We start from the raw sequence: 22,895 nt of genomic DNA, 5'->3' as shown, positions 1-22,895 counted from the left end.
TTGACATATTAAGTTTCATTTCTGACATCATTTTCAGCAAAGTTTCAAAAATGTCTGCTCCAGTAACCGTATCCTTCATAGGAATTAATTGAATAAACTCTTCAAAAGTTTGAAAAGTTGAGGTCACTCCTCGCACAAACACTGCAAGCTGAGCAGTGTCTCTCAAGTCTGTACTCTCATCAAGCGCAATTGAAAAAAAATGCAATTCATTGCAGGTATCCCTTAAACAACTTTTAACATCTGCTGACATTTCTTCAACTCGCCGTGTGATCATTCTTACTGACAAGCTGATAGATGCAAATAAAGATTTCTTTTCAGGACAAACAATATCCACCACTGCCAGTAAACATTCTTTGACAAACTCTCCATTTGTAAAAGGCTTCATCTTTTCTGTAATACGTTTTGATTCATCGTAGCTGGCACGGGTATTTCCTTCATTTTCACTGCTTTTTCAGCACTCAGCGTCTGCCTTCCTGCGTTTTGCATTCATTGCCATTGGAATTTTTTCTTTGATTTTATTTCGAAACTAGCGTGGATTTCTTGTTGAAACACAGCGACGCTGTTTCTGTTTACAAATTTGAATGATCCCATCTGAAAACCTGCACATGCACGGAGTGTATCTAATACATTTGTGTACAGTTCTGGTCACCAAATTATAGGAAAGACGTCAACAAAATAGAGAGAGTACAGAGAAGATTTACCTGGGTTTCATCACCTAAGTTACAGAGAAAGGTTGAACAAGTTGGGCCTTTATTCTTTGGAGCATAGAAGGTTGAGGGGGGACTTGATAGAGGTATTTAAAATTATGAGGGGGATAGATAGATTTGACATGGATAGGCGTTTTCCATTGAGAGTGGGGGAGATTCAAACAAGAGGACATGAGTTGAGAGTTAAAGGGCAAAAGTTTAGGGGTAACATGAGGGGGAACTTCTTTACTTAGAGAGTGGTAGCTATGTGGAATGAGCTTCCAGCAGAAGTGGTTGAGGCAGGTTCGATGTTGTCATTTAAAGTTAAATTGGACAGCTATATGGACAGGAAAGGAATGGAGGGTTATGGGCTGAGTGCAGGTCGGTGGGACTAGGTGAGAGTAAGAATTTGGCACAGACTAGAAGGGCTGAGTTGGCCTGTTTCCATGCTGTAATTGTTAAATGGTTATGTATTAATAAGGTAGTCTGCCTTCCGGTCATTCGCATATACTGTACCAGGGTTTGGTTTGGAACAAAACGGAACCTGGGGCCAGTGTAACAAGACACCATGCATGTCCAGTGTGGTCACATGTAACACTCAGAATAAGCAAAATTCGTTTGTGGGCCGGATAAGCATAGTATCTCAATATTAGCTCGTGGGCTGGTCAAAATACTTTGCCGGCCAGATCTGGTAGGTTGCCTACCGCTGGATTAGATGGTTGCGAGAAAATTTTTGATGCATTAACAGCATATAAACAAGAATTTAATGCAAGAAACACACACAAAATACTGGTGGAACACAGCAGGCCGGACAGCATCTATAGGAAGAAGTACAGTCGCCATTTGGGGCCCAGACCCTTCGTCAGGACTAACTGAAAGAAGAGATAGTAAGAAATTTGAAAGTGGGAGGGGGAGGGCGAGATCCAAAATGATAGGAGAAGGCAGGAGGAGGAGGGATGGAGCTAAGAGCTGGAAAATTGATTGGCAAAAGGGATACAAGGCTAGAGAAGGGAGAGGATCATGGGACAGGAGGCCTAGGGAGAAAGAAAGAGGGAGGGGAGCCCAGAGGAAGATGGAGAGCAGGCAAGGAGTGATTGTGAGAGGGACAGAGAGAGAGAAAACCGGGGGGGGGGGGGGAGGAGGAGATAATAAATAAATAAATAAATAAGGGATGCGGTAAGAAGGGGAGGAGGGGCATTAACGGAAGTTAGAGAAATCAATATTCATGCCATCAGGTTGGATGCTACCCAGACGGAATATAAGGTGTTGTTCCTCCAACCTGAGTGTGGCTTCATCTTGACAGTAGAGGAGGCCATGGAATGACATATCAGAATATGAATGGGACATAGAACTAAAATGTCTGGCCACTGGGACACCCTGCTTTCTCTGGCGGACAGAGCGTAGGAGTTCAGCGAAATGATCTCCCAGTCTGTGTCGTGTCTCACCAATATACAGAAGGCCACACCAGGAGCACCAGATGCAGTATATCACACCAGCTAACAATCGAGACTAGAACGTACAATCATTACAGTGATATTTGATTCTGCACTTCCCGCTCCCTGGAGTACAAATCGATAGTAAATATTAAAAATTTAAATTATAAATCATAAATAGAAAATGGAAAATAAGGTACTGAAAAAAAGACTGAGAGGCAGGTCCGGACATTTGGAGGATACAGCCCAGATCCGGGTCAGGATCCATTCAGCTGTCTTATCACAGTTGGGAAGAAGCTGTTCCCAAATCTGGCCATCCAAATTCCTGAGCCTTCTCCCAGAGGGAAGAGGGACGAAAAGTGTGTTGGCTGGGTGGGTTGTGTCCTTGATTATCCTGGCAGCACTGCTCCGACAGCGTGCGGTGTAAAGTGAGTCCAAGGATGGTAGATTGGTTTGTGTGATGTGCTGTGCTGTGTTCACGATCTTCTGCAGCTTCTTCCGGTCTTGGGCAGGACAACTTCCATACCGGGTTGTGATGCACCCTAGAAGAACGCTTTTTACCGTGCATCTATAAAAATTAGTGAGGGTTTTAGGGGACAGGCCAAACTTCTTTAGATTTCTCAGGAGGCAAAGGCGCTGGTGGGCCTTCTTGGCAGTGGACTCTGCTTGTTTGGACCAAGTCAGGTCATTTGTGATATTGACCCCGAGGACCTTAAAGCTTTTGACCTGTTCCACTTGCACACCACCGATGTAAATGGACTACTTTTGAAGTCAACACCCAATTCCTTCGTCTTGCTGACATTAAGGGATAGGTTATTGTCTTCGCACCATGCCACCAGGTTCTTAATTTCCTCTCTGTACTCAAACTCATCATTACCTGAGCTATGACCTACAATTGTTGTGTCATCAGCAAACTTATAGAAACATAGAAAATAGGTGCAGAAGTAGGCTATTCGGCCCTTTGAGTCTGCACCACCATTCAGTATGATCATGGCTGATCATCCAACGCAGAACCCTGTACCTGCCTTCTGTCCATACCCCCTGATCCCTTTAGCCACAGGGGCCATATCTAACTCCTTTTTAAATATAGCCAATGAACTGGCCTCAACTGTTTCCTGTGGCAGAGAATTCCACAGATTCAATACTCTCTGTGTGAAGAAGTTTTTCATCACCTTGGTCTTAAAAGGCTTCCCTTTTATCCTTAAACTGTGGACCCTCGTTCTGGACTTCCCCAACATCGGGAACAATCTTCCTGCATCTAGCCTGTCCAATCCCTTTAGAATTTTATACGTTTCAATAAGATCCCCCCTCAATCTTGTAAATTCCAGCGAGTATAAGCCTAGTCGATCCAGTCTTTCATCATATGAAAGTCCTGCCATCCCAGGAATCAATCTGGTGAACCTTCTTTGTACTCCCTCTATGGCAAGAATGTCTTTCCTCAGATTAGGGGACCAAAACTGCACACAATACTCCAGGTGTGGTCTCAGCAAGGCCTTGTACAACTGCAGTAGCACCTCCCTGCTCCTGTACTCAAATCCTCTTGCTATGAATGCCAGTATACCATTCGCCTTTTTCACCGCCTGCTGTACCTGCATGCCCACTTTCAATGACTGGTGTATAATGACACCCAGGTCTCGTTGCACCTCCCCTTCTCCTAATCGGCCACCATTCAGATAATAATCTGTTTTCCTGTTTTTGCCACCAAAGTGGATAACCTCACATTTATCGACATTAAATTGCATCTGCCATGAATTTGCCCATTCACCTAACTTATCCAAGTCACCCTGCATCCTCTTAGCATCCTCTTCACAGCTAACACTACCGCCCAGCTTCGTGTCATCCACAAACTTGGAGATGCTGCATTTAATTCCCTCGTCTAAGTCATTAATATATATTGTAAACAACTGGGGTCCCAGCACTGAGCCTTGCGGTACCCCACTAATCACTGCCTGCCATTCTGAAAAGATCCCATTTATTCCCACTCTTTGCTTCCTATCTGCCAACCAATTCGCTATCTACATCAATACCATACCCCCAATACCGTGTTATATATTGAGTTTGATGGAAACTTGGCTACACAATCATGGGTGTACAGTCAGTACAGCAGAGGGCTGAGTACACAGCCTTGTGGGGCACCGGTGCTCGGAGTGATTGTAGAGGAGAGCTAGTCCGCTATTTTTACAGCCTGAGTCCTGTCTGTGAGGAAGTTGAAGCTCCAGCTGCAGATCTGAGTGCTAAGGCCCAGGTTCCAGAGCTTAGGAATCAGTTTATTTGGAATGATGGTATTAAAGGCAGAGCTGTAGTCAATGAAAAGGAGCCTTACATATGCATCTTTATTCTCCAGGTGTTCTGAGGAGGAATGTAGAGCCAAAGAGATGGCATCTGCATTGCAAAGTGTCAAGGTTGACCGGTAGGCTGTGGTTGATGTGTGCCATAACCAATCGCTCGAAGCACTTCATAGCAATTGATGTCAGAGCTACAGGTCGATAATCATTCAGGCATGCCACCTTGCTCTTCTTCGGCACCGGGATTATCGTTGCCTTCTTAAAACACGAGGGGATCTCAGACTTAAGCAAGGAGCACTTGAAGATGTCAGCAAACACTCCAGCTAGCTTGCTTGCACAGGCCCGGAGAACCAGTCCCGGGACACCATCTGGGCCCGTCGCCTTCCTTGGATTTATCTTCAGGAAGGACCTTCTAACGTCCTCCTCGGTGATGATGAATCTTGATGCCACCAGGTCCGGTTCATCCGGAGGGAGCGGGATGCTCCTCTTCTGTTCGAATCTTGCGTAGAATACGTTAAGTTCGTCAGGAAGAGAAGTGCCACAGTTATTAATATTCCCAGCCTTTCCCTTGCGCCCAGTGGTCTCATTTAGACCCCGCTATAGTCTACCGGCATCCCTCTGGTTAGCCTGGGCTTCCAACTTGGCTCAATATTGCCTCTTGGCGTCCTTAATGGCTTTCCAGAGTTCACGCCTGGATTCCGTGTAGTGACTGGTATCCCCGGACCTAAAAGCCGCAGCTCTAGCCTTCAAAAGGGACTTAACCTCATAATTCATCCAAGGTTAGGGAATACCTGGATCATCTTGCGAGACACAATATCCAATGGGTAGTAGAAGGAGGCGGAACCATGAGGGAGGTGGTAGGCAGCTGGGGGAGGGGGCAGAGTGAAATAGGGATAGGAGAAGGGAGGGGGAGGGAATTACTGGAAGTTGGAGAATTCAATGTTCATAACAAGGGGCTGGAGACTACCTAGACGGTATATGAAGTGTTGCTCCTCCAACCTGAGTTTAGCATCGTCATGGCAGTAGAGGAGACCATGTATGGGCATATCCGAATGGGAGTGTGAGGTGCTTCACGGATGCTGCCCAACCTGCTGAGTTCCTCCAGCGTGTTGTGAGTGTGGCAGTGGATGGGAGATCCCCAGAGGTTCAGTCACAATCACAGAGGTCTGATGAACAAACAGACTGAAAGAGTCATCTTTATCACTGAAATATATTAACGTATGTTGTAGAATTTTGAGATGAGGAAAGAACAGCAAAGAAGGTGGGATAATAAGAGACGTACAAGGAAAATGAAGGAAATATCCAATGAGTGCAGTGGTTTGAAGACGAAAATGTTTTCAGCTCAAACTTGGAAAGGCAATACAGAATATAGGATGCGATTCAGGAAAGGGCATCATTTGCAGACTGATGAATTCTGAAGTAAGGTCAATCGCTGAAGTGGCAACATAGTTTCTCTCTCCTGAACTATTTCCAGTCACACCTGCTGAATGGAAGAAACATAAATCTGAAATAAAATCTCTGCTCCTGAAGTATTTCAGGGCTACACATTTCCTTATTATCCAACATTATTTCTCCAAAAGCATGATAATAGTAGTTTTTAAATTATTATCAGATTTTTTATATATTTCATTTTCTAATATCTCATCATTATTAGATTATGAAGACACGCAATCCTCTTTCATTGTCATTTAGTGATGCATGCAATAAGAAATGATACAATATTTCCTCCGGTGTGATATCACAAAACACAGGACAGACCAAGACTGAAAAAACTAACAAAACCACATAATTATAACATATAGTTACAACAGTGCAACAATACCATAGCTTGATGAAGAACAGTCCATGAGAGCAGTAAAAAGTTCAAAGTCTCTCAAATGTCCCACATCTCACGCAGACAGAAGGAAGAAAACTCTCCCTGCCATGCCCAACCACAGTCCGACTCTGAGTCGTCCGAAAACTTCGAGTCTCCGATCAGCCTCTGACACCGAGTACCGAGCACCATCTCTATCTGAACGATTCGACCTCAATCTCAGTCGCCAGCAGCAGGCAAAGCCGGGGATTTTGAGGCCTTCCTTTCAGAAGATTCTGGATCGCCCAGTAACAACAGCAGCAAACTGGCGTTTCAGAAATTTCTCCAGATGTTCCTCTGTGCTTTCACGTTTGTCTCCATTAAATCATAATTGTCCACGGCCCCTATTTAACGGATACAATATCATTTTCACCGGAAAATGAAACTCAAGGGGTTCAGTATCGCATTTACTGATATACCGATAGCCCAACAACATAATGAAAATCTTTATTAGTTTTATTCCATTTTGAATCTATAGGTGATGTCTTAGAAGTAGAAAAATTTCAGCTTTCAGAAATCCAACTGGAGATTAACATTACTCTTTGTTTTACAGTTCGTTGCCAACCACAGCATGCAGTCGGTCTCTTTTGCTTCTGGAGGAAATCCAGTGAGTGTAAAATTGTTTCATTGCATTACAGAGGGAACTGACCATCTTTAACTGGGTACCATTGGTAGTAAAAATGTCTCTATCATAAAAATGCACAGGTATGTGTTGTACTAATTCATTGGAAATGGCTTTGCCATTTGATAGGTCCTTGGTACATGTTGCTCTGATTCTTATTCCCTAGTTCTCCATTATGTCTGAAAGGTATTGAATAACAAACCTGTAATAGAACCACTGTCTCATCTGTTATTACAGCTCAATTTCAACCATACAAACAGATATAAACCAGGCATAAACTTAAACAGTGAATGGTAGAGCACAGAGGAATGGGGTAGAATAGATAAATCTGGAAATATAGATCCGGTACTCCTTGAAAGTGGCATCATAGGTGGGTGGTAAAGAGAGCTTTTGCCATATTGGCCTCCATAAAGTATTGAGTATAAGAGTTGGAATGTTTTGTTGCAGTGGTTTCAGTCTGTTCAAGATTACTTTCAACATCACTTTGCTTGCATGGCTGGTAAGACTTCTGGTTCTATAATTCTGGTACCGCTATAAGTTGCCTTTCTTTGGGAGAGTTACGATGAGTGATGTTGACCATTCTCTATTTCTCCAGATTTTGTGCAGATATTGGTGAGGATGTCTATCATTGTCCCTTCTCCACGTTTTATCAGCTCAGCTGAGATGTTGTTTATTTCTGCAGCTTCCCCATTCTTCAACGATCTTATGGCTGCTTCTACTTCTTCCCGCAGAATTGGAAAGTCATCGTTGCTTGATGAGTTCTCACTTGCGAGTATGCTGGGGTCTCTTTGGGTCTGACGGATGCAAAGACCATAAGACATAGGAACAGAATTCGGCTATTTGGCCCATTGAGTCTGCTCCACTGTTCAAACATGCCTGATCCTTTTTTTCTCCTTCCCAACCCCATTCCTCGGCCTACTCCCCATAATCTTGGATGCCATATCCAATCAAGAACCTATCAATCTCTGCCTTGAATGTGCCCAACAACCTGGTCTCCACTGCTGCCTGTGATAACAAATTCCACAAATTCACCACCCTTTGGCTAAAGAAATTTCTCTGCATCTCTGTTTTAAATGGACTCCCCTCTATCCTGAGGCTGTGCCCTCTTGTCTTAGACTCCCCACCACAGAAAACATCCTTTCCACATCTACCCTGTCTACGCCTTTTAACACTCGAAAGGTTTCAATTACATCCCCCCTCATCCTTCTAAGTTCCAGTGAATACTGATCCAGAGCCATCAAACGTTCCTCATACGACAACCCTTTCATTCCTGGAATCATCCTTGTGAACCGCCTCTGGACCCCCCTTTCCAATGCTAGCACATCTTTTCTTAGGAGGAGCCCAAAACTGTTCACAATACTCAAGGTGAGGTCTTACCAGTGCCTTATAAAGCCTCAATATCACATCCCTACCCTTGTATTCTACACCTCTTGAAATGAATGCTAACATTGCTTTTGCAAGTTTCTGGTGTTCTGCACAAGAACTTTCAAGTCCCTTTGCTTCCCAGATTTTTTGATTTTCCCCCGTTTAGAAAATAGTCTGCACATTTATATCTACTACCAAAGTACATGACCATGCATTTTACAACATTGTATTTCATTTGCCACTTTCTTGCCCATTCTCGTAATCTGTCTTAAGTCCTTCTGCAGCCTACCTGTTTCCTCAACACTATCTGCCCCCCACCAATCTTAGTATCTTCTGCAAACTTGGCAACAAAGCCATCTATTCCATCATCTAAATTATTGATATACAGCATAAAAAGAAGTAGTCCCAACACTGACCTCTGTGGAACAGCACTAGTCACTGGCAGCCAACCAGACAAGGATCCTTTTATTCCCACTTGCTGCCTCATACCAATCAGCCAATGCTCTAACCATGTTAGTAACCATAAAGGTCTGAACAATACTTAGTTCTTCTGTTGGGAATGTCATCATCTTCTGTGAGACAGTTTCCTTTTTTGTCTCGAATGATGCTGACTCGTGACTATCTCTGTTTAGTGAGGTTCTTCACAGTTTGAAATACTCGCCTGCTGTTGCTCTTGTTTAGACTATCTTCTTTCTCTGTACACTGTCTCTCAATCCATTCTTCCTTGGCCTTGATCACGTTTTTCCTGATCTTTCCGTACGCTACAGCTCTTGTTGTTCTGTTGTTCAGGTCTCTTCTAGTGTCACACATTTCCAGGATCTCCTTTGTTACCCAGGATTGGGTTTTCTGACAATGTTTTCCAAATATCTCATTGGCTATTTCTATCAACACTTCATTGATCTTAGCTGTCAATGTTTCAGCATGTTCATCTGATTCATGCTGATACATCTGATTTTAGCTTCTCCCTTTTAAATTGCAGGGTGAATTCTATTATAGTGTGATCACTAATATTATATTATGGTTCCTTTGCCTTAAGCACCCTAATCAAATTTGATTCATTATGCAACACCCAATCCAGAATTGCCTTTTCCCTTATGGGCTCAGCTAAAAGTGGGTCTAAAGAAACACCTCATAACAATTCTACAAGTTCCTTCTCTTGGGATCCAGCACCAATCTGATCTTTCCCAATTTATCTGCATTTTGAAATTCCCTTATGACCATCGTAACATTGTCCTTTTTTAGATGACTTTTTCATCTCCTGTCGTAATTTGTTCTCCACATCCTGTTCTTTTTACCATTGTAATTTCTTTATTCTGCCAACAAGGATTTTGTACCTTTTGATCATATGTCACTTCTTTGATTATATTTTTTACCAGTAGAGTCACCCAGTCCCTTTGCCTACCTGCCTGTCCTTTTGATGTAATGTGTATCTTTGGATGTCAAGTTTGCAACTGTGATTTTCTTTCAACCACAACTTAGTGATGCCCGTAACATCATCCCTGCAAATTTCTAACTGTGCCACAAGATCATCTATCTGTATACTCTGTATACTGCGTGCATTCAAATATATTACCTTCAGAACAACATAAAACTAAACAGCAAGATTGCTTAATGTCATTTCAAGTACACAAGTGTTTTACTCCAGATGTGATGCAGCACAAAAAAGCACAATAATAACAAAATAATAACAAAAAGAGCAAAGCAAATATAAATACATAAGATAGCTTATATACAGAGATTAATTGTATGTCCATAAAGTAACACTGGGCACAGGAGTGTCTGTACATAAGGTGACTGACAGGATTTGATAAAGTGGTGGTGGGGTGGGTTTGTGGGTGGACATGTTGATCATCCTCACCAATTGGGGAATGTAACTGTTTTTAAGTCTGGTAGTCCTGGCGTGGATGCTATGCATCCTCCTCCCTGATGGGAGTGGGATAAACAGTCCATGAGCAGCACACATAAAAGTTGCTGGTGAATGCAGCAGGCCAGGCAGCACCTCTAGGAAGAGGTACAGTCGATGTTTCGGGCCAAGACCCTTCGTCAGGACTAACTGAAAGAAGAGCTAGTAAGAGATTTGAAATTGGGAGTGGCGGGGGGAGATCCGAAATGATAGGAGAAGACAGGAGGGGGAGGGATGGAGTCAAGAGCTGGACAGTTGATTGGCAAAAGGGATATGAGAGGATCATGGGACAGGAGGCCCAGGGAGAAAGAAAAGGGGGAGGGGGGGAAAGCCCAGAGGATGGGCAAGGGGTATAGTGACAGGGACAGAGGGAGAAAAAAGAGAGAGAGAAAAAGAATGTGTGTATAGAAATAAATAAATAACAGATGGGGTATGAGCGGGAGTTGGGGCATTAGCGGAAGTTTGAGAAGTCAATGTTCATGCCAAAGAGTTGGAGGCTACCCAGATGGAATATAAGTTGTTGTTCCTCCAACCTGAGTGTGGCTTCATCTTTACAGTAGAGGAGGCTGTGGATAGACATATAGATTGGGAATGAGACGTGGAATTAAAATGTGTGGCCACTGGGAGATCCTGCTTTCTCTGGCGGACAGAGTGTAGGTGTTCAGCAAAACGATCTCCCAGTCTGTGTCGGATCTCACCAATATACAGAAGGCCGCATTGGGAGCACCGGACACTTTCAAATCTCTTTCTAGCTCTTCTTTCAGTTAGTCCTGACGAAGGGTCTTGGCCCAAAACGTCAACTGTACCGCTTCCTAGAGATGCTGCCTGGCCTGCTGTGTTCACCAGCAACTTTTATCTGTGTTTGTCACAATGGTGGGGGGGGGGGCAATGGGAGCAAGGATGGACCCAAATGCAAGACACATCTTGTGAGGTTAATTAAATTGAGTTTATTGTTTGATACCAGGAGAGCAAATCAGAAGCAGGAATAGCGAACTGGACAAGTACTCAGGAATACAACTAGGCTGGGACTAGGGGTCTGGGCTAAGATTCGCAATTGGATCCCAGAACTAGCGGCGACATGAAGAGGCTACGGTATGGACTCCGAGCCAGAGACTGGGCAAGGACCCAGTACCTGGGTCTTGCCTCGGGCTCGGACCCCAGAACCAGGCATGGACATAACATGGGCTAGCGGGAGGAGGAACATGGAAAAACAGAGCCTCGGTCTCGGGAGAGCAGGTACATGGAACTATGGACACATACACGGAACACAGAGTCGGGACCCCTCCTTGTGTACAGGACAAAGGGCCAGGACTCACACACAGAACAGAGAGCCTGGACCCCTCCTTGGGTACAGGACATAGGGCTGGGACTCATGACCCCCCGCGGGGCAACGGCAAGACGGCCTGACTTACCCCACGGAGGCGAGGACAAGACACAACAAGACATGACCCCCTGCGGGGCAACGGCAAGACAGCCTGACTTACCCCACAGAGGCGAGGACAAGACAAGACCAACACGAAAGAGCACCAGACAGTACCTATCTAGCTTTGGCGATAGAACTAGACCGAGGTGCAGGCGAGGGCTGCAGGTGAGGGCTGCAGACGAGGGCTAGAGGCGAGAGGGCAGAGAAGGGATTCAGACAGGGGGTTAGGACAGGAATCACAGACCGCCGGGGCCAGGACTTGACTCGGAACTAGGATGCCGCCAGGGCCAGGACTTGACTCGGTACTTGGATGCCGCCGGGTAGAGGCGAGTTCTCGACTCGGCCCGGGAACAGTAGAAAGCGGTTCTTGATTCCCTCCGGCGGGTTAACTGACGGACCCACCTCAGTGAGGAAACTTTGCAGGCTCGCCTTGGCAAGGTAACTTGACAGGGTTGCTCCAGTGAGGAAAGGCGAATTACCGGCACTCGCTTCGGGCGGAGACTAGGCTTGCTCCGGCCAGATGATATTGGCATGCCATACCTCTGGTGACGTTGCAAACGCTCTCGCCCCGAACTGCTGAAAGCCGGAGACTATAAACTACCAGTTCAGCCGAGAGTAAATTGCCTCTAATCACCAAGGCCGAGGGACACGGGAAAACAGGAAACCAAAGGGAAACAGGGAGCCAACAGCCCGGATCGTAACATAAACAAAGTAAATTTAAAGAGACCCTGATTCGGACCATGACAGTACCCCCCCCCCCAATGGGAGCCTCCTGGCGACCAACAGATTTGCCTGTATTTTTGATGGCCCAGATGGGTGGAGGGGGTTTTGGCCGGCGGGCTAAACAGAACAACAACACCTTGACTTTAGGCTGACAAGAGTTTGGAAAAACAGTATTTGTGTCTGCTGGGTCCATGTTTGGCGAGAGCATTTTGTCACAATGGGGGGGGGGTGGCATTGGGAGCAAGGGTGGACCCAAATGCAAGACACATCTTGTGCTGTTAATTAAATTGAGTTTATTGTTTGATACCAGGAGAGCAAAGCAGAAGCAGGAATAGCGAACTGGACAAGTACTCAGGACTACGACTAGGCTGGGACTAGGGGTCTGGGCTAGGACTCGGAATTGGATCCCAGAACTAGTGGCAACATGAAGAGGCTACGGTATAGACTCCAAGCCAGAGACTGGGCAAGGACCCAGCACCTGGGTCGTGCCCCGGGCTCGGACCCCAGAACCAAGCATGGACATGACATGGGCTAGGGAGAGAAGTAACATGGAAAAACAGAGCCTTGGTCTCGGGAGAGCAGGTGCATGGAACCATGAACACATACATAGAACACAGAGTCGGGACCTCTCCTGGGGTACAGGACATAGGGCCAGGACTCACACACAGAACAGAGAGCCGGGACCCCTCCTTGGGTACAGGACATAGGGTTGGGACTAATGACCCCCTGCGGGGCAATGGCAAGATGGCCTGACTTACCCCACGGAGGCGAGGACAAGACACGACAAGACATGACCCCCGTGGGGCAACGGCAAGATGGCCTGACTTACCCCACAGAGGCGAGGACAAGACACGACAAGACATGACCCCCCGTGGGGCAACGGCAAGATGGCCTGACTTACCCCACAGAGGCGAGGACAAGTCAAGACCAACACGAAAGAACACCAGACAGTACCTATCTAGCTCTGGTGATAGAACTAGACCGAGGTGCAGGCGAGGGCTGCAGACAAGGGCTAGAGGCGAGAGGGGCAGAGAAGGGATTCAGACAGGGGGTTAGGACAGGAATCACAGACCGCCAGGGCCAGGACTTGACTCAGAACTTGGATGACGCCGGGGCCAGGACTTGACTCGGAACTTGGGTGCCGCCAGGGCCGGGACTTGACTCGGAGTTTGGGTGCCGCCAGGGCCGGGACTTGACTTGGAACTTGGATGCCGCCAGGGCCAGGACTTGACTCAGAACTTGGATGACGCCCGGGCCAGGACTTGACTCGGAACTTGGGTGCCGCCAGGGCTGGGACTTGACTCTGTACTTGGATGCTGCCAGGTAGCGGCGCGCTCTCGACTCGGACCGGGAACAGTAGACAGCGGTTCTTGATTCCCTCTGGCAGGTTAACTCACGGACCCACCTCGGTGAGGAAACTTTGCAGGCTCGCCTTGGCCTGGTAACTTGACAGGGTTGCTCCGGTGAGGAAAGGTGAATTACCGGCACTTGCTTCGGGCGGAGACTAGGCTTGCTCCGGCCAGATGACATTGGCATGCCATACCTTTGGTGACTTTGCAAATGCTCTCGCCCCGAACAGCTGAAAGCCGGAGACTATAAACTATCAGTTCAACCGAGAGTAAATTGCCTCTAATCACCAAGCCCAAGGGATACGGGAAAACAGGGAACCAAAGGGAAACAGGGAGTCAACGGTCTGGATCGTAACATAAACAAAGTAAATTTAAAGAGACCCCGATCCGGACCATGACAGTGTTGCTTGAAATTCCTGCATCTGCAGATTTCCTCATGTTTGAGTCCATGAGCAGGGTGGGTGGGATCCTTCATGATGTTGCTTACCCTTTTCCGACAGAGTTGTCTCTGTATGTCCTTGATGGTATGTAGACTGGTGCCGCAGATGTGTTAGGTAGTTTTGACTATCCATTGTAGAGACTTCCTGTCCACTGCAGTGCAGTTTTCGTCCCATGCAGTTAGGATGCTATCACTTATTCATCACCCTTTTCAATTTTACCTCATGTTACTGGAGTTAAATTCTAATCCCTTTCTATACTTTGTCTTTTTTTCCTGGAGACTTTCATAACTTTTCCTTCCTTTTTACTTTGTCCTAACTTTTCCAGGGTGTTGAATCCACTCCCCTATCCTCAGCCCTTGTTATGGGATTTGCCAGGAACCCTGGTCCTTGCATGATTCAGGTGGAGCCCGTCCGGTTTGGAACAGCTACCTCTATCCTCAATACTGGTGCTGATATCCCACAAATTCAAACCCACTTCTCCCACATCAATCTTTGAGCCATGCATTTAGCTCTCTGAGTAAGTCATAGAGATGGGTTTGATTGAACATTTAAGGGAAGCTTGGTTAAGTACATGGATGGGAGGGATTTGGAGGGCTATGGTCCAGGTGTGGTGGCTTAATGGGATTAGGTAAGGATAACAGTTCTGCATGGACCAGATGGGCTAAAGGGCAGTGTATTCTTTATGACTATGATTGTGATGGACTGCACTGATCTTTCTCTGTAATTGATGCACACTCTTCTGTATTTTCTCTTGTACTCTCTGAATGTACTAATGTGATTATAATGATTTGTATGGGGGACGTGCAAAACGAAGTTTTTCATTGCTCCTCGATGAATGTTTCAGTAAGAAACCAATTTAGCAATTTTCCAGTTAGAATAATCAGGGTAATAATTAATGCAATTAATTTCTTGGGATATAGTTCTGACTATATGAAATTTTTGGACCAAATCAAATGCCTTTTCTGACAAGTTTAATAAATGCCACACTTGTGGTTAGGATATGTAAATTTGATTTATTCATACAGTCTAAAATTGAAAAGAAATATTAGTCCAAGTAATGTGATCATGAATATACCCAATTATTAAAAAAATACCTTGCCTGCTTCATCAAGACTATTTAGGTAAAGGGGTCTTCAATTTGGCCAGAGTGACTCTACCCCACCACCCTCCGCTGTGCTGTGGTCAGACACCAGCTGTCCTCTCCATTGGCTGATATACAGTTAACCATTCAGATCAGCAACATTGGCCATTTACTGGATCCTGAACTCTCCCAGCCTGCTAACTTTGCAAGTCCCACAAATTAGTCAAACTTTACATTATCCAATTTATAGTATCATTCTCCTCAATCAATATTCCATCATATTCAAGAAGACACAATCTAATATCAAGCAGTTTAATAGACTAAACATTGGGCAATCTAGGAGTAGTGGGGATGTAATTAAAAAGTGGCAGTAGATGGAACCTTCACATTTTCCACCATCAGTGTCTAAGGTTCTCAAAGGAAAGATTTTACAAGGCGTTTGTGTTTTCAAGCACAATTTTTCAACAGATTGAGTTGGTATGATAGGAAGGAATGGAAAAATAGTTTAATATTGTAATATTGAATAATGTAATACTTAATACTGTAATAGTTAATATTGTAGATGAACAACAAGTTCTAGTACAGTGAAAGCAATTAGCTGAATGTTTTGAACAGTTTCTGCTTGCATTTCAGGTATCCACAGGTATCCAGCAGTTTTATTTTTAGTTATTTTTTGTTTATTAGTTCTATGTCCTCACTTTGTTTTGCACATAGAACAGTAGAGCACATTCTTACACACTCATGTGCTATCTGTCTCTACCATCACTCTTGGTAGTGCACTTCAAGTCCCCATCATTCCCAGTGTACAAAACTTTCCCCACACATTTCCTATGTACTTTCCTCCTCTCACCTTCAAAAAAATGCCCTCTCATCGAAAACATTTAAATTGTGGAAAAAAGATACCAGCTGTGTATCAATATCTCGCATAATTTCTGTCAAATCTCTGCCTCAGCCACTCTAGAAAAGGTAGCTCCAGGTTGTCCAACATGGACAATGGCACATGCCCTCTAAACCAGGCAGCATCCTGGTGAAACACTTCTGCATCCTCTCCAAAGGCACCACATTCTTCCTAAAATAGGTTAACCAGCACTGAAGGCAATACAGTAGATTAGGGGTACCCAACCATTATGCCGTGGACCCTGACCATTAATTGAGGGGTCCATGGGACCCAGGTTGGGAACCCCTGCTCTAGATGCAGCCTAACCAGAGTTTTATCAAGCTGCAACATAACTTCCTAGTCTTGAACTCAGTGCCTTGACTAATGAAGCCAAGTATGCCATGTGCTTTCTTTACAGCCTTATCAAACTGAGCTACCAATATAAGGAGCCAAATACCAGGACCCCAAAATTTCTCTGTTCATCAAGGCTGTTAAAAAGCCTACCATGGACTGTGTACTTTCCTTTCATGTTGGATCCATAATTAGTTCCTTGGTCTTGCTGACATTGAATGTGAGGTAGTTGTTCTTGCAAGTCCACTCAACACACCAATCTATCTTATTCTGATATGCCTCCTTGTCACCACCTGAAATTCTGCCAACAACAATGGTGAATTTATAGATGACATTTCCTCAGTGCCTAACCACACAGTCATGAATGTAGATAGTAGAACACGTGGAATTATAACATTGTAATCATTAGTGAGATTTGGTGGCAGGAGGGGCAGGACTGGTTGTTCGGTGTTGCAGGGTTTAGTTGTTTTCATGTGATGAAGTGGAAAGGATGAAAGGTGTATAAGAAATGCAAGATAACATTTAAGAAGAAAATCGGAGGGCATGATGTTGCTCTAGCAGACAAGATAAAGGAGAACCTATAGGCTTAATAAGAGCAAAAGGAGAGCAAGGAACAAAATTAGTCCTCTGAAAGATCGGAGTGGTCTATTCATGCAGCTGAAAGAGATGAGGGAGACCTAAAAAGGATCTTTTGCATCTATATTTACTCAAGGGATGCACACAGAGTCTATAGAAGTGAGGCAAAGCAGCAGTGAAGTCATGGAAACACAAGGAATTCTGCAGATGCTGGAATTTCAAGCAACACGCATGAAAGTTGCTGGCGAACGCAGCAGGTCAGGCAGCATCTATAGGAAGAGGAACAGTCGACGTTTCGGGCTGAGACCCTTCGTCAGGACTAACTGAAGGAAGAGTGAGTAAGAGATTTGAAAGTGGGAGGGGGAGGGGGGAGATCCAAGATGATAGGAGAAGACAGGAGGGGGAGGGATGGAGCCAAGAGCTGGACAGTTGATTGGCAAAAGGGATATGAGAGGATCATGGGACAGGAGGCCCAGGGAGAAAGAAAAGGGGGAGGGGGGGAAAACCCAGAGGGGTATAGTGAGAGGGACAGAGGGAGAAAAAGGAGAGAGAGAAAAAGAATGTGTGTAGATAAATAAATAACGGATGGGGTATGAGGGGGAGGTGGGGCATTAACGGAAGTTTGAGAAGTCAATGTTCATGCCATCAGGTTGGAGGCTACCCAGATGGAATATAAGTTGTTGTTCCTCCAACCTGAGTGTGGCTTCATCCCATTCCCATTCTGATATGTCCCCTTGTCCATTCGTCCCCACCGATCTCCCTCTTGGCACTTATCCTTGTAAGCGGAACGAGTGCTACACATGCCCTTACACTTTCTCCCTTACCACCATTCAGGGCCCCAGACAGTCCTTCCAGGTGAGGCGACACTTCACCTGTGAGTTGGCTGGGGTGATATACTGCGTCTGGTGCTCCCGATGTGGCCTGCTATATATTAGTGAGACTCGACGCAGACTGGGAGATCGTTTCACTGAACACCTATGCTCTGTCCGCCAGAGAAAGCAGGATCTCCCAGTGGCCACACATTTTAATTCCACGTCCCATTCCCATTCTGATATGTCTATCCACGGCCTCCTCTACTGTAAAGATGAAGCCACACTCAGGTTGGAGGAACAACACCTTATATTCCATCTGGGTAGCCTCCAACCTGATGGCATGAACATTAACTTCTCAAACTTCCGCTAATGCCCCACCTCCCCCTCGTACCCCATCCGTTATTTATTTATATACACACATTCTTTTTCTCTCTCTCCTTTTTCTCCCTCTGTTCCTCTCACTATACGCCTTGCCCATCCTCTGGGTTCCCCCCCCCCCAACTTTTCTTTCTCCCTGGGCTTCCTGTCCCATGATACTCTCATATCCCTTTTGCCAATCAACTGTCCAGCTCCTGGCTCCATCCATCTACCTCCTAAACTTCTCCTATTATTTTGGATCTCCCCCTCCCCCTCCCACTTTCAAATCTCTTTCTAGCTCTTCTTTCAGTTAATCCTGACGAAGGGTCTCAGCCCAAAACGTCGACTGTGCCTCTTCCTATAGATGCTGCCTGACCTGCTGCGTTCACCAGCAACTTTGATGTGTGTTGCGTGAAGTCATGGATCCTATACAGATTACAGAGGAGGAGGTGTTTGTTATCTTAAGGCAAATTAGGGTGGATATATCCCCTGAGCTTTGCATTGCATTGCCTCGAGGCCCTGTGTGAGGCTAGTGCAGAAATTGCAGGGGCCATAGCAGAGATATTTAAAACATCCTTAGCTATGGGTGCAGGAACAAATAAGTGGAGGATAGCCTATGTTGTTGTTTAAGAAAGGCTCTAAGAATAAGCCAACAAATGAGACAGTTGAGGTCAGTGAGCCTGACAACGGTAGTGGGAAAGTTATTGGAAGGTATTCTAAGGGATTGGATATTTAAGTATTGTGTTTGGATAGACAGGGACTGATTAGGGATAATCAACATGGCTTTGTGCAGGGAAGGTTATGTCTAACCAAACTTATATAGTTTTTCGAAGAAATTACCAGGAGAGCTGATGAAGGCAAGGCAGTGGATGTTGTTTACATGGACTTTATCAAGGCTTTTGATCAGGTCCCACATGGGAGGTTGATCAAGAAGGTTCAGTCACTTGGCAGTAAATTAGATTAGACATGGTGGCAGCCTTTCTGTCTGTGACTGGTGGCTTGCTACAGGGATTGTTGCCGGGTCCATTGTTATTTGTTATCTATATCAACAATCTGGATGATAATGTGGTTAACTGGATCAGCAAATCTGCGGATGGCACCAAGATTGGGGTGTAGTGGTCACTGAGGGAGACTATCAAAGCTTGCAGCAGGATCTGGACCAGCTGTAAAAATTGGCTGAAAAATGGCAGATGAAGCTTAATGCAGATAAGTTTGAGGGGTTGCACTTTGGGGTATCAACTGGGGCAGATCTTACATGGTGAGTGGTAGGGCACTAAGGAGTGTGGTAGAACAAAGGAATCTGGGAACACAGATACATAATTCCTTGAACTTGGCATCATAGGTAGGGACGGAACGTCAACTCAGACCATGAGAGGCCTGCATCGGGCATTTTCATGCCTTACAAGGCGCAGATTGGAAGTCTATGTGGGGCGCCACTCCTCGCACAGACTAGACCAATGTGTGATTAAGTGCCTTGTTCAAGGGCACAAACATGCCGCCACAGCTGAGGCTCGAACTAGCGACTTTGAGGTAACTAGATGAACGCCTTAACCACTTGGCCACATGCCCAGCACAAGGTTGAAGTTGTATAAGATGTTGGTGAAGTCTAATTTGAGTGTGCAATTTTGGTCACCTGCTTACGGGAAAGATGTAAATAAGATTGAAATAGTGCAGAGACTTGAGGACTTGAGTTGTAAGAAAAGGTTGAATAGGCTAGGACTTTATTCCCTAGAACATAGAAGACAGAGGAGAAATTTTGATAGAGGGTGTACAAAATTGAGGGGTTTAGATAGGATAAATGCAAACAGGTTTTTTCCACTGAGGTTAGGTGAGACTACAACTAGAGGTGATGGGTTAAGAGTGAAATGTGAAATGTTTAAGAGGAACATTTATCCTTTATCCTTAAGTTGTCCTAACTTCTCCCTGATTATCCTCACACAGGGAGCCTTGGGATTCTCTAATTCTACTCAATAAAGACTTTTCATTACCCTTTCTAGCTCTCCTAAGTCCTTTTTCAAGTTCCCTTCTGGCTTCTTTATATTTCTTAATCGTCCTGTTCAGCTCTATCTCCCTAAGCCTTACATATGCTTCCCCTTTCTTCTTGTCTAAATTTCAAATTTCAGATTCACTTACAGACATCCCACCTCTCCCGGAAGTTCCGGGAGTCTCCCGCATATTAATAGTGGCTCCCTAATGCCCACAAGTTATATAAAATGGCCCGGAAATCAATTTTTTGAGAGAGAAAGCGAGCATGAGAGAGACCACGAGAGAGCGCAAGAGCGACCACGAGAGAGAGTGCGAGAGAGTTCCAAAAAAAGAAAATATAAAATGTACATCACCCCAGACTACCCTACAGTGTACCCCTGCCTAATAGGGGTCAAAAATAATGACAGTGTTGCTCGCTGCACTGTTTGCAACAGTGACTTTTCTATTGCCCAGATGACTGTAAAAGACATGTTGAGGTGAGTTTAACAGGTGTCATTCGTTCATTAGCATAGCTAACCTTATTTAAACCAACACACATAAAAGTTGCTGGTGAACACAGCAGGCCAGGTAGCATCTGGTCTGCTGCGTTCACCAGCAACTTTTATGTGTGTTGCTTGAATTTCCAGCATCTGCAGAATTCCTGTTGTTTTTATTTAAACCAGCTGGCTAGCTGCTAAGGAGCTACTCTATTGCAGACATCCCACCTCTCTCAGAAGACTCCCGCAAATTGATGATGCTACCTCCCTGAAATGAGTTTTTGTAGGGTGGGATGTCTGCATTTATCACATGTATACAGTGAAATGTATTATTTACATTAACAACCAAGAATGTACTGAGGCAGCACATAAGTGTTGCCAAACATTTCAGCACCATTACAGCATGCTCACAATATTCAGCAGAACAAAACAAGACAACATCAGCAAAACAAGCCCCTTTTCCACCCTGCCCACTGCCCATTCACACATGCAGCCAATGTTCCTGTATCTTGCCATCTTTGTGCTTCCCTGTTACTGGAAAAAAACTAGCCATGCACTGAGTGACATGTCTCCACGTGTCAGAGGTAGATTTGTCTCCACGTGTCAGAGGTAGATTTGTCGAAATGCACCTCTTCCCAAATTATTTCTCCCTGGCTCTTGCCCTCATAATTTGCCCTTCTCAATTTAATAAATTCCTGCAAGATTCATTCTTATCATTATCCATATGTAGCTCAAAACTAGGAGTTGCTATCATTATTTCTGAAGTGTTTTCCCACTGAAAGGCCAGTCACCTGACCAGACTCATTCCCCAGTACAGGTTTCCCCCGCCATCCGAAGGTAGAGCGTTCCTGTGAAACGGTTCGTAAGCCGGAATGTCGTAAAGCGAAGAAGCAGTTACCATTTATTTATATGGGAAAATTTTGTGAGCGTTCGCAGGCCCAAAAATAACCTACCAAATCATGCCAAATAACACATAAAACCTAAAATAACTGTAACATACAGTAAAAGCAAGAATGATATGATAAATACACAGCCTATATAAAGTAGAAATATTTTTCTACAAACATTGCCTGCACTGTTCTCTGTAGCGAAAATCACACACAAGTGCACGCGGCAAAAACATGGCACAAGCGCTTTCCAGTAACTTTAAGCTATGAAGCTGCTAAATCATACCAAATAACACGTAAAAATACACAGCCGATATAAAGTAGAAATAATGTATGTACAGTGTAGTATCAATTACGGGAATCGGGAAGACAGTGCAGAGTACACTGATGGTGGTGTGTTAGGCTGAGTCGTCGGAGGCTGGGGTGGTGCAGTGGTCCCCAAACTCTGGGCCGCCGACCAATACCGATTCACGGAGAATGCAGCGGTAGCCGGGAAGCACACGGCACCTAATTAATTAGCTTGTTTATTTCACCTTTTTCCTTAAAGATGTGCTGAGTGCTTCCCGGCTACCGCTGCATTCTCCGTGAATCAGTATCTGTCCGTGGCCTGGGGTTGGGGTGGTGGGACACTGGGGTATCACCTCATCGTCATCTGTTTCCATTATGGCAGGCAGCTCATCTTCTCCTATGACTGCCCGCCTGGATGTCGAAGGTGAAGGTTCATCATCTGCTGTGGCTGATGTGGAATGCTTGAACAAAGACAGTATGCTTGACTGCTGAGACTCGTGCATTTTTCTATCATACAGTTCTTTGTAAGCACTCAAACCATCTTGCAAATATGCCCTAAACTGACGTACACTTTCAAAATTAAAGTCGTACTTTATCATTGCAGCGAAAAACTTACGCAGTTGCTTCACATTCAGTTCCTGGACAACTTCACTTTCGGTCCGTTTGCTACTGCATTCGGTTTCGATTGTTATCCCTTCCTCTTCCAATTGCATCAGCTCTTCACCTATCAGTTCTTGGTCATAGGATGCCAAAACCTCTTCAACATCATCTTCGTCAACTTCCACAAGCCAAACTCATTTTGTCCTTCCTTCGTTCACCACGATCGAAACGCTTAATTATGTCTAGTTTTACGCTAAGTGTAACACCTTTACGAGTTCTTTAAGGCTTTTCCGATACCTTAGAACTCATCTTGCTAACAGCTGCTCACATGCACGTGTTTAAGCAATGCCGGCTAGAATGCCGTTCCGAATCCGGGGGAGAGCGGCTGCTCAGGGCGCGCGCTACTTTTTCTGTGCACTGCCTTTTTTCGTAACAGTGTAAACACCTTCTGTTAGCAAAAACAGGGAACTAATGTAGTCTTTCATAACAGTGAGGTTTCGTAAAGCGAACGTTCGAAAAGCAG

General features: G+C 45.0%; 1 protein-coding gene across 3 annotated transcripts in view; it reads left to right on the top strand.

Moving 5' to 3' along the window:
- Window positions 1-22,895, top strand: part of LOC134355954 (SHC-transforming protein 1-like) — a 203,835-nt gene that overhangs the window by 129,916 nt on the left and 51,024 nt on the right. For 2 of the 3 annotated variants that reach the window (XM_063066497.1, XM_063066498.1), the window contains exon 6: window positions 6,810-6,863. The exons of the other annotated variant lie outside the window; for it this stretch is intronic. In XM_063066497.1, coding sequence (XP_062922567.1) covers window positions 6,810-6,863 — 54 coding nt within the window. The remainder of the gene's footprint in view (window positions 1-6,809; window positions 6,864-22,895) is intronic. 3 annotated transcript variants of the gene reach the window in all.

This window comes from Mobula hypostoma, chromosome 13 (assembly GCF_963921235.1).
Source record: "Mobula hypostoma chromosome 13, sMobHyp1.1, whole genome shotgun sequence".
NCBI lineage: Eukaryota > Metazoa > Chordata > Chondrichthyes > Myliobatiformes > Myliobatidae > Mobula > Mobula hypostoma.
Note: the sequence above shows the minus strand (reverse complement) of the source record. Positions and strands in the feature narration are given on the sequence as shown.